Below are 12205 nucleotides of genomic sequence, written 5' to 3'. Positions count from 1 at the left end.
ATGTTAACTTTTTCATATCAATAACAGTTTATTTTAAGAGGCTAGCAACAGCTTTGCTGCAGGAAATATAGGTTCTTTTTGGATTCCAGTATGAAAGGTATACACACACTCAAAGTAGTTATTTTATTAATATCTCAGACATGGTAATGGCCAATTGTAGAATCTTGCATTCCTGCTGCTCTTGGGAACCTTGCAATGATGCAGCATTGGATGGATCTCTGGTGATAGCACAACACTCTGCATAGATCCAACCAACTCTGTGCTCACCTGTACTCCTGTAAAGTATTGCTCACAATATAGATTCGTCAGCCCCAAAAGCAATCAGGCCTGGAATGTGGACTTGGCTTTAAAGAGTTCTTTGACAATACACTCTAGTATTCATATCACGTTAATAAACCTACAGTTCCTGGGATCAGTAACAAGCAGTTGGTGATTAAAGTCACATAATATTTCAAGCAGACAGAACAATGCACTACACAGCTGTTTATAATTAAGCGCACATTGATACATTACACAGTGATTAAATACTGTTTATAATTAAACGCATATTGATACATTATACAATACACAATGATTAAATACATATTGATTAATTATATATCTGCTAGGAGTAAGCAATGGCCTCATAAGATTGATGATACAGAAGCAAACATGGATTTGAAATTCTATGGATCACTAACTTCTCTTAGAGTAGTCTTCCAGGCTGCCCACTGAAAATGATGTTTGTAGGAATCTTGTGCATCAGCAAAATATTTTCTAAGACACAGGCCAATGCTGGAGACATGGGCATATGGTAAGTCTTTAGTGGAGTTAGTGTCATGGGAGACACAAAGCAGGAAACATGAACACGAACCAGGAGGATGTTAGAATTTGTTGAGCAGAGCAAATTCAAAATCAACGGAAAAAAAAAGCCCAGTTAGCACAGACCGATGTAAGATGATTGGAAATAAAATTCTAAAATTGTGAATATCAAATAGAAAAAAAGCAATGGCACGCAAAATGATTGAAAACTTGGCTGGTGATGCTGACCCTGTAGGGGATCGCTAGGAGTGGTTCTAGGAGAAAATCACCAACAGCTTGTGCCTGCATACTGCTAAGTGCACATCAGGTTAAAGAACACAGGTTTTGGGATGTTTCTGTGACCATGAAGGGGTAGCTGTAAAGACTTGTCAGGATTGTCTTGTCATACCTGACTGGAGGTGCAGACAGGATATGACTCCAATATGCATGAACCTGTTGATCAGGGACTGATCCAGTACCTCTCTGGTGTCGGGCAGAGAGTGATTCAACACTGCAATGCCAGAAAGATACATCTGAATTAGAGGAAAAGAGTGAAGCAAAGTGGTGGAAGAGTGAGTATTGATCCCATGTGGGGAAGGGAAGAACATCACCTCCTCCTTATGGAATCAAAGATTGTCTCAGGAAAGATGTGATGCATAATTCTGGATCAGCAATTTCTCCTTACCACTAAAATGCTGGAGGTTCTTCTGAGGAACGCATGTGAAGAGATTCACATGGGGGCAGGTACTATGATAAGCAGTATAAAGTGACCGGGGATGCAAGTGAACACAGATATTATAGCAGTAAGGAGATGTAGAACGTGCTGCATGAACAGCCCAAAAAAAGAGAGAAAACTGCTTGAAGAAGAAGTAAGGAGAGGAGTCATTCCTGCAGAATAACGACAAAAAGTTTTTTCTGAGTTACCAAAAAGCAGGCAACAAAAAATTTGTTTTAGTGGATACTTTTTCTGAATGTCGTGATGCTTTCCCTTGTCAGACCAATATGGCTAGGAAAGTAGTCAGAGTAGTTAATTCCCAGATTTGGAATTCCTGAAGGGTTATCTTCAGGTAATGGACCCCATTTTAACGTCAAAATGGTTCAAGGGTTTTCTGAATTCCTATATTTTACGTGGGACTTATGTAACTCTTGGAGGCTATGATCAAGCAGGAAGGGTGAAAGCTTTCAAAATGGCAATGGGAAACCCACTTGGGGTGGGTGGAGGTTTTATCTCTTGCGTTACTGAGAGTCAAGAGGACACCACAGGCGGGGGAAGGAGTAAACACTTTTGCTGCAGAAAATCGTAACCAAGAAAACTCTCCAAGCCAAACTATAGTTTAGAAAGCCAACAGTTTTTCATTGCAGTGCTAGGTGCATGAGAGATTTATCCTTCTAATATGCACACCAAGGGACAACAGCACGCTTATTATATACATTTGTGTGAGGCAGATTGTGTTTTTGAAGTGGAAGCTTCCAGCATTTTCTGTACCAAGGTGTAGGCCCCCACTGAACTTAAAACCTTCTTGCAAAATAGTTATATGAGATGTTTTCCATAAAAAGCTGCTGAGGTGGAGACTAGCACAAGATAGGGCAAACATGTCAAATATTTTGTTTTTTTTTTCCCAAAAGAATAATGCCGAGCAGAGTAAAGCAGAGATTGTAGTTTGACCTGGCTGGAATAGACACTGGCATGAGATAAGGCAGATACGCAGAGGAGGGAGAGCCTAGCACAGAACAGAATGAATGTGATAACTTCAAGAAACATTGCCCTCCTATCTCCATAGGAAGGTACAAAACATACTTAAAAACAGTAGGCTGATAACAGACCTTATATGGAATCTATTGCCCACCATCTTTAGGAAATCACATGCTTATGCTAATACACTGTGAAACCGCTTCTGTGCAAGTTACCAAATTAGGCAAAGGTTCTCTGGTGGTCTCTCAATTTGCCCATATGTGGTATTGATGTTGAGAAACATCCTGCTTTCTTGGCACATATATTGCTTGCTGGCACCTCATTGACACATAGGCTTGCTTATCTTGTCTGTACAATGTTCAAACCAAAGGGGTCCGCCCTTGCACATCTCGCACACAAAGGGGCCTGTCCCCACCTATCTGGAGCACAAAGAGGTCTACACCCGGAACATCAACCAAAGTGTTTAAGTCTTTGATGTCACTTTTGAGATTCTATATGGGAAGCCCTACTCCATCAGTAGGACGCAGCATAGAAGTGAGCATATGTATATGAACGGAGATGGGTTGTTAAGGGAACACTTGTTCCTTTTGTGGGTATTACCTTTTCTGCACTGGTATCTCAACCTGTGAATCCCTCTACTACTGGAAGCCCCAGCCCATGTCTGGTGACATGCTATACATCTGTACCTGGAAGGATGAGCCACAAAAATAAAAGGGGAAAGGAGCCTTGACGCGGAATCAAACTCTATAACCCGAGTGAGGTTACAAAGCAGGTATGATTTATTCAGCGCTGTGCATACACTGGGTACAAGGGGGATTGCTCCTCCTAACTTGCACACCAACAAGCAAAAGTTTATTACATATATAAGTCAAGCTAATACATATTCATTTTATTTCTGAGAACTCCTTGTGTATGGTTCCTCTTCCTTGCACCTGCACTGTAGACTGTAGGGGGCTTCTCCTGGTGGTCGTTGGATGAAGGCTTATAGTCTTCCTCGCAAAGGCTCATAGTCTTCCTCGCTGTCAACTTTTAAACTTCCTGGGGGGAGGAGGCTCCCCCTAACCAGTCTCTGCTTGCTTTGCAGTTATCTTGTCCCTGCTTACAGTCCTTGAGCCGTCAGGCATCGTGCTCACATGTTTGCAACCTCCTTATCTCCACCCACATTCTACTCACTTGACTCTCTTCTAAACGTAACCCCTTTATGCCTCACCCTTAGTGTCTTGGTTACATACGCAGCACTGAAAGTGAAGGGAGTGAGCTCCTCCATCCACTACACCAGAGTGAAGAAGGTGTCCCCGGAGGAACAGTGGGCCTGAATCCCCATCAGGGACTTAAGAATGAAGATCTCCAGGAAAAAAATGAAGTGCTGTACTGCAGGTGGATTTCGGTAAGTGCAAATGCTGAGTTAGACCATGATCGAGGATTGTTGACTTATTTTGTGTATTAGTAGTATTAACCCCTAGAATTTTAATCTTGTTTTCAGAAGTTCAAATTTATTTGGGATCAATGATCACTTGGGTAAGGGGAGGAAGATGTGATTTTTTTTAAGCGTTAAGGTTAATAATTAACTTAGGACTTGGTAATGTTTTTTGGTGCAAGCTATGCTTTGGGAAGAAAATATATACATCTGCTTGACTCAATGAATAATTATGAATAAGGCCAATTCCTATTGGGATTGCATATTCATGTGCCTTTATTTTATGGTTCAATGTGGTATAGTGTGTTGCACCAAAATACTCCAGAACTGTGAGATTTAATTATCAGAGGTTTTAATGATAGGGAAAGAGAAATTATTTGAGTCAGGATACAAGGACAGAAAAGAGATAATCATGTCATTACAAAAGAAGCACCAAGGTGAGACTTACATGAAAAATTAAAGCCTTAAGTCTTAAAGGAGGGAAATAGTGCCAGAGGGAACAAGTCAGCATGACCATTGAAAGGAAACAAGTTGGCCAGACCACTGAAAGAAGATATTTATTGAGCTTATCTTGGTGTGAAGAGGGGTTGAATAGAATGTACTAGCTGCAAATGACGTTAACCTTGAAGAATCTTCACAGGAAGAAGAACAGATAGGAGAAAGGGCTACCACTTTAAAATGAAGTGAAAAAGTAATCACTTGAATAAATGTACCCTTAAGGTGATTTTGCATTATTTGGTGTAAACAAGATATTCTGTACGATGGAGAGGATGTGCTAGCTTCATGAATGAACAGCCTAGCATCCATCTTGTGCAGAAATGTAGTAAACAAATATCTTGCTTCTGTTTATATCAGCTCTTTGCTCAGACTTTGGGACAACAATATTCACATAAATATTATAGGAAAAAAAGCCACAACAATTAGCAGTAAAAACAGTTTTGGTGAAAGTTCCTGATGCGTATATCTGTTCCCTGTTGTTAGACTCATGCTTCTGCTGCTTCTCTGGCTCATAAGGTTGACAGTGACAATTCTTACTCAAGAAGGAGGGTTATGATGATTCATGAGTGCCCCTTGGTCCTGACTGGGAGGATGGTGCTGACAGTGGGGGTTTGTTCAGATCTACTCTAGGGTCTGTTCTTGTTTTTCTCATGCATGTTATTCTAACATGAACTATGTTTATTACTCTATTACCACACATTTCCTAATTATAACCAAGTTATCTGCATATGTTGTATTTAATGTAATGCTGGACACTTGCTCTTTGTTCTCTTTGTTATCCTTAAAACTGATTTTATCCAGCTCCCAAGGCTGCATTCCTTTAGTGACCAGTAACTGACCACGGGGAATTTGTTTATAACCCTGGGGCCTCTGGTATCATCCATGTCTCTTCTTTCAAGGCCTCAGCTATCATCCTATGCGTGTACTCCTCTACACTTCTCAGTCATAGACGGCACTCTCTGCACAGAGTAGCAACCTATTTTTACTACCTACTGTTACAGAAATTCATTAAAAGTACTATAGCAGTACAGCACTTACACAAAACTAATGACTGTTGAAGTTGGTTAGGGAATATTATTTGATAATAGTCAGATTGGAAGGCAGCTGATGTTACAGTTAAACAAGCTAAGGCAAAGCCCCAGGCAGACCAAGACAAGCACAGACATAGGTAGTGCTGGCAAATCCCAGCCCTGAGGCTGCACAGAATGTAATAATTTCTTAATTACATGCCTTATGTCTTCTCTGATGTAGTTTATCATAATTTAAGATAACGTTGCTTGGATGTAGAGTCCTAATAGTTTAACCACATTCCAATGCAGTCCTCTTCTAGGGTTCTTGACTGGATAATACATATTGTCTTGTTCTAGCATCCATGACAACTCACCTTGTTTATCAAAGTTGAAATTATTAATGCAGGAAACCTTTTTGCATCTACTTTTTCCTGATATCTGTATAATTACGGCATATTTCCATATCTTATTGATTCTTTTCAGCTTATGATGTCATGCCCTTTTTCATGAGACAATAACATAAATATCCCACTACTGCAAAAGAATACACTATGTGGGAGAATACATAAAGTTTTGAAGCATGAGTGCACAACTCTAGCTTTAGAAAAATACGGTTCACTATTGGAAGCTCAACATTGAGTAGAAGGTGGTAAATTGTATGAGCAACCCTGAACATGCATGAGGACAAAGTTCTGTAAATGTTGCCAAGCAAATAATCCCAGCGTACAGATCTGCAAGAGATCTTGTGAAGAAGGAATATGGTTCTGGATATTTCCTTGAGCCAGAAGGTGGTGGAAGTCAGAAGACAAGAAGCTTATTTCAAATAAGGATCTATGTAACGAGATGGATAAATAGATGAGATACTCTGGGAACGACTTGTGGATTAGATACATAAAAGCTCATCAGAGGAACAGAATTAGGAAGCTGAATGAAAGAGTAGTAGACTGACTCTCAAAAAAGTTGCCAGCCTGAGATGTGGTACAATCAGTAACAGCAAATCTCAGTGACCAGCAGAAACGCAAAGATCAAAAAAGTGGGAAAGAGAAAAGAAGACAGAGGGATGAATAGACATCTACTGCAAGGTGTTACTCAGTAACTGGAAATGCACTCCACATGTACAACTCCAGAAGTCACTGACAGCTGGAGGCCTTTGCTTCAAGAGTGAAGTAACCATAACTTTACCCTTCAAGGTCTGAGGAAAAGGTAAATGCTGCAATTGACTATGAGTCATCTTGATCGTACTCAGCACTGGTGAGGCCGCACCTTGAGTACTGTGTCCAGTTTTGGGCCCCTCACTGTAAGAAAGACATGGAGGCCCTGGAGCGTGTCCAGAGGAGGGCAACAAAGCTGGTGAGGGGTCTGGAGCACAGGCCTTATGAAGAGCGGCTGAAGGAGCTGGGATTGTTCAGTCTAGAGAAGAGGAGGCTCGGGGGAGACTGTATTGCTCTCTATAACTACCTGAAGGGAGGTTGTAGTGAGCTGGGGGTCAGCCTCTTCTCACAGGTGACTAGTGATAGGACGAGAGGGAATGGCTTCGAGCTGTGCCAGGGAAGGTTCAGGCTGGATGTTAGGAAATACTACTTCTCTGAAAGTGTGGTCAGGCACTGGAATGGGCTGCCCAGAGAGGTGGTGGAGTCACTGAGCCTGGTGGTGTTCAAAGAGCGTTTGGATGTTGTGTTGAGGGACATGGTTTAGCGAGAACCATTGGTGATGGGTGAATGGTTGGAATGGATGATCCTATGGGTCTTTTCCAACCTTAGTGATTCTATGATCACACAAACTGTATATGGAAACAGAGCTGTTATAGAAGCATTACAGAAGACAGTGAATAGTAAGTGAGAAGGACTGAAATGACCAGTTATCCCTAATCTTGGCAGTTTCCAGAAGGTCCAGTTTATTGCCATTTGGGATTTAGGTCTTCACAGCATATTTATTTATTTTTTTACTTATTTTAGAGAAATATGCCTTTGATTTCACTAGAAACTTCTTCAGAGGAAGATGTTTTAGGCTGAGTATCTGAGATGCATGCATCTGGATGGTCAGAGATACAAGAAAAATAAAACAGAAGCTTAAAAGAGTAAGAATAATAAAACTGAGGTTCCTCTTTAAATATACATCTATGGAGAAGTGTGGGGTACAGCTTGTATATGATACTGCTGAGGGAAGAAAAGAATTTAAAGGACAAAGGGCAAAGAGGAAAGTCCATCTGTAAATACAAATAGGATGGGTTCTCTATCATATCAAATTAGTGAAATGCCAGATTGAAAAAAAGGGGACATGCATCACAGTTGAAATGTATGCACTACTTAGAACTGCTATTTTATATCCCCTAGATAATTGTGTTATTCCTAGTAAGGAGAGGACTCAGAATTTTGGTGAGGAGCCAAGGACATGGGTGTTCATCATCTAGTCCCAGTTTATGAAGTGAACCTCATACTCTTGCTGGTAATCATCAGGTCACAGTGACCTTAGCTCCTAATTATTGCAACATTGACCTGTTTCAGGGTGCATGTGGATCTCTTCACCTAGCATGCACATATCAGAACTAAATCACCCTCATTATATACATTTAGCATATTAATATTAATACAATTTCCATGAAATTCAATCTGTTCCCAGAATTGCCATACATATAATTGTCAGGACAAGGCCAGGCCATCGATCTGTGGGTTGGCCTGGCTCGGTGGGGCCCTATTATGACATTGCTGGGTCAGGAGCTGATGGCACTGGGGGCACAGATGAGGTTTGTTGTTGGTTTGTTGGCTGGTAAGGGAGCTGTTGGGGAGCTGGGCAAGAATGGTCCAGTATGGCATGCCCTCAGGGCCATGACATAGGTCTTAGTAGTAAGAAAAAATGGATGCAGTTCAACAACACCTCCATCACAAGAATAACCTTTTTTCTTATGGTGAAAAGAGATTTGCCACCTATTTTTGATACGGATGATAGAAATAATAAGTACATCTGCCTCCAACACTCTGAGAACTATCAAGCACCAATAGGCACCAGTGCTCCTAGTATGAGAGGATCCCACACTTCTCTTTTCTCCATGTTATACCTTATTATCCATTTTCTCTTTCCCTGAAAGCACCTGTTCACACCCTGCCTACACCTACTTGCTTTCCTCTGACTAGATTGACTAGATTCACTCTGAACACTGGAACATGTTCAGAGAAGGGCAATGAAGCTGGTGAGGGGTCTGAATCACAAGCCTTATTAAGAGCAGCTGAGGGAGCTGGGATTGTTCAGGAGAGGAGGCTCAGGTGTGACCTTATCACTCTCTAGAACTACTCAAAGGGAAGCTGTGGTGAGGTGGAGGTTGGGTTCGTCTCCACGTAACTAGCAATAGGACTACAGGGAATGGTCTTAAGTCATGTCAGGGGAGATTCAGGTTGGATGTTAAGAAATATTTCTTCTCTATGAGAGTGGTCATGCACTGGAACTGTCTGCCCAGGGAGGTGGTGGAGTTACCAACCTTGGAGGCATTCAAGAAATGTTTGAATGTTGTACTGATGGACGTGGTTAGTGGGAAATATTGGTGATAGATGGATAGTTGGACTGGATGGTCTTTTCCAACCTTCATGATTCTATGATTTCTCCCAAATAAATAATACTTCCCCTAATTGCTTCTTACTTGTTAACCTTAATTTCACTTCTCCTGTTTCTAAATGTGGTGTTTCCAACACCGTTATTTAGAAAATTTTGGCCCAATGCAGTGTTACTGATGCAATTGCTTGATTGTATCAGCCTTCCAAGTTGAGTAGCCTTCTATTAGAAAAAACCTCTCAACACAGTGATTGTCACTTTTCATTTACATTGTACGCTTTCTAAACAATAGTTTGACTTGATTATTCACTCTGTACTTTTACAACATGTTCTTCTGTCAACAATGGAAAGCACCAGTGCTTGTTACAACTAGTTCCTGTTTGCATCATCTGTTAGTCTCAGCTCATTGTAGTTCATTCCTGTTTGTGTGGTACTTAGCTTTTGACTGAGAAGAAGCCATATTTGAGAGTGAAAGAAGGGAGCAGGCATGGCACACAAACAGCACTGAGTTGGGAGGTATGTTCTAACAGCTTGGAATCTGGAGAAGGTGCAAAGGTCAAGGATCCCTAGAAGATTAAGCAGTAAGTGGCAAAGAAACCACAAAGCCTTGGAAAACCAAGAAAACCAGCATGTGAGGAGGAGCTACAGTCAACAAACCCAAGCCAGGCTGATGGCTGCACCAGACTCCTGATCTCTGTTGCAATAGGTAGTTGTAAAGTGTGCAAGGGTAACTAGATGTATGATGTGGAACTTATCTTAATAAAGAAACAAGTTTGAATTGCTCATTTACTTTGCATCTGTCAGTCTTATGAAACCTGACTTCTATGCTGAGGTGGCCTGGAGAAAAATGTTTGCCCTTGTAGCAGTTGATTTTCAGATGATGAGATCTTCAGTACTGATTCTGTGTTGGTAGCTCCACCTCAGTCTCTGAAGAGAGGTTTTCTGCTTTTTAGTTTCTGTGATCTGTGGTTCCTTGTACTTCCTCAGATCACTTTGATTAACTGCTAATAGTCCCTGGTGAATCACCATTTGTATAACCAGCCCAAAGATAATTGAAGATAACTGATCGCTGCACCCTCATCTTGCAGCTTTCTCAAGTGCAGTATTGTTACATTGCTTGCTCTGTTGTCTTCCGGATGCTAGAGCAGCACCTCTCTAAATGTGCTAAATCAGCAGCTTGGTTGGTCTCATCACAAGAAATGCTAAATACATTGTTACTGTGCTTTGAGTTTGTCTACTGAACTATCTGCACACAGCAGTCTAATTTCCCCTACCATGACTCTGTTACTACCATTTATTCTTAGATTTCCACTTCCACAAGGCAACATAGAGATTTGCACAAGAAATTCTGAGATTGCTTGAATAAAATAGGAATGATGCATTGTTACCCAAGGTCCACCTGGATCCCAGTGCAACCTAGTCTGGGTTTTATCTGTTAACCAGATGGAAAGAGAATGAAGCCATCATAAGATAAGATTAGGGGGGGTAAATGAGCTGGCCTGGAGCCAGAAGATAACAAAAGGAAAACAAAAGGACTGCTGTGGCTCAACAATGTTGCGTAAGGCTCACACAGAGGCAGAAGATCCCAGTAAGCACTGGCTCTTAAAGGCTACTTATATATGTGCCTATGTGTTCAACAGTGAAGAGGATCACAGGGCACAAAGATGATACACCCCGTCTCATAGGTCAGTCCTGAGACACTAAAGGGGTAAATTACAAAATAGGATTAAGCTACAAGGAAAATAGAACGAGGCCTAACATTTGGTCTAACGTATATGGGAAAGGAAGTTCCAAATGCGATGAAGGCAAACACCTGGTCTCCCACATAAACAGGAAAGGATGCTCCAATGAATAGAATGCAGACAAAAACAAGGGAAGCCTTGCTTAGAACATATGGGAAAATAAAGGGAGTATCAGCAGATGGTATGGATAACAAACGGTACTTGACATTCCAAGGATGTCAAGTGGAGATAAGAAAATAAGGGACCTGCAAGGCAAGCAGAAACTGCTTAAAGGGGGGCCTCCCCCTGAGGAGGTTGAAAGTTTACAGTGAGGAAGACTACGAGCCTTCGTGAGGAAGACCATGAGCCTTCATCCCACAACCACCAGAAGCCGCCCCACGAGGAGTTGGATGCATCCACATTCTAGAGATCTATTGAATATGTATGGACTTGTTCTATATATGTAGTTAATTTTTCCTTATCCATGTGCAAGTTAGGAGGAGCTATTCCCCTTGCACCCAGTGTATGCACAGTGATGATTAAACATACCTGCTTTTATAACTACTTTGTAGTTATAGAGTTTGATTCCGCACGTCAGTCCCATATCCTACATGTCATGCCAAGCTGCTTGGGCACTCATTCTGATACTTGTGTCGGTGAGAATGTGCATGAGTGAATTGCAAAGCTTAACAGAAATCACTTTCTCTGGCAGCATGGTTATGTAATGAGCTTTGCTTTCCTAAGAGTTACTCACTTTACAAAATTTAAGGTGAGATTTACTCAACATAGGTTTTTCACCTCTTTAAAACGTGAACTTAGACCTTCTGAACACATCATAGTCTTCTGGCAATGTTGTGATTTGTAAGTACTGTACTATGCTGTATCTTCTTCTCACATTAACTCACCTATTTTTTACGTTTTATCCATGGAATCTTGGACAGAGGTCTCAGAAATATGATCTGACTTTTGGGTGGTCCTTTGTGGAGCTAGGGGTTGGTCTTAACGGCGTTTGCGTTGTCCCATTTCATGCCTGTTGTACAGAGTCGATACACTCACAGGACTGAGGTCTGCTGATAGCCTTTTGTTTAAGACTGTACAGACTTGGCTGCGAAGGGAGCACATCTCAGTATCATCCAAATCTGACATGTATACAGTTGCTTTCAATGAAGAAGCTTAGAAAGCTATTAGCTTAGCTAAAAATTGTCTCTGGTTACATGTCTCGTGTCATTCCTTCAGTTTGCACGAGCTCCGCAAGGCGTTCACTCATTCACACCAGAAGTGAGGACAGGGCATTACTTCATTATAACACCCCTTACATCTCATTATTCCTTTCTGGGCATGTAATTGCACAATTATTTCGGCCTTAGTGAACCATAGGTTACTTCAGGTTACATTTATTCCTGCTTCAGCCTGCCTCAACCGGTTTTGTCTGGTTTCAGTTTCGGTTTCAGCAAGGCCATCACGTGGCCTCCAGATCAGCCTGTTTTTGCCTGGAGCTGTTGGGCAACTTCCTTCTTCCTTCCTGAGTGCATTCCTGAATACC

General features: G+C 41.4%; 1 protein-coding gene and 1 non-coding gene across 2 annotated transcripts in view; both read left to right on the top strand.

Moving 5' to 3' along the window:
* The first annotated feature begins 3687 nt into the window (after positions 1-3687).
* RESF1 (retroelement silencing factor 1) overlaps positions 3688-12205 on the top strand; it is a 38137-nt gene continuing 29619 nt past the window's right edge. Inside the window, exon 1 of the mRNA XM_416367.8 lies at positions 3688-3860. Within this exon, the coding sequence (XP_416367.4) occupies positions 3811-3860 (50 nt within the window). The 5' untranslated portion in view covers positions 3688-3810. The remainder of the gene's footprint in view (positions 3861-12205) is intronic.
* MIR6700 (microRNA 6700) lies at positions 8605-8713 on the top strand. The gene has a single exon (NR_105571.1). It is a non-coding gene; the product is annotated as a microRNA 6700 (primary transcript).

The sequence above is a fragment of the Gallus gallus genome, chromosome 1 (genome assembly GCF_016699485.2).
Source record: "Gallus gallus isolate bGalGal1 chromosome 1, bGalGal1.mat.broiler.GRCg7b, whole genome shotgun sequence".
Lineage (NCBI taxonomy): Eukaryota > Metazoa > Chordata > Aves > Galliformes > Phasianidae > Gallus > Gallus gallus.
The sequence above is the reverse complement of the archived record's forward strand: the minus strand, read 5'-3'. Positions and strand labels throughout refer to the sequence as shown.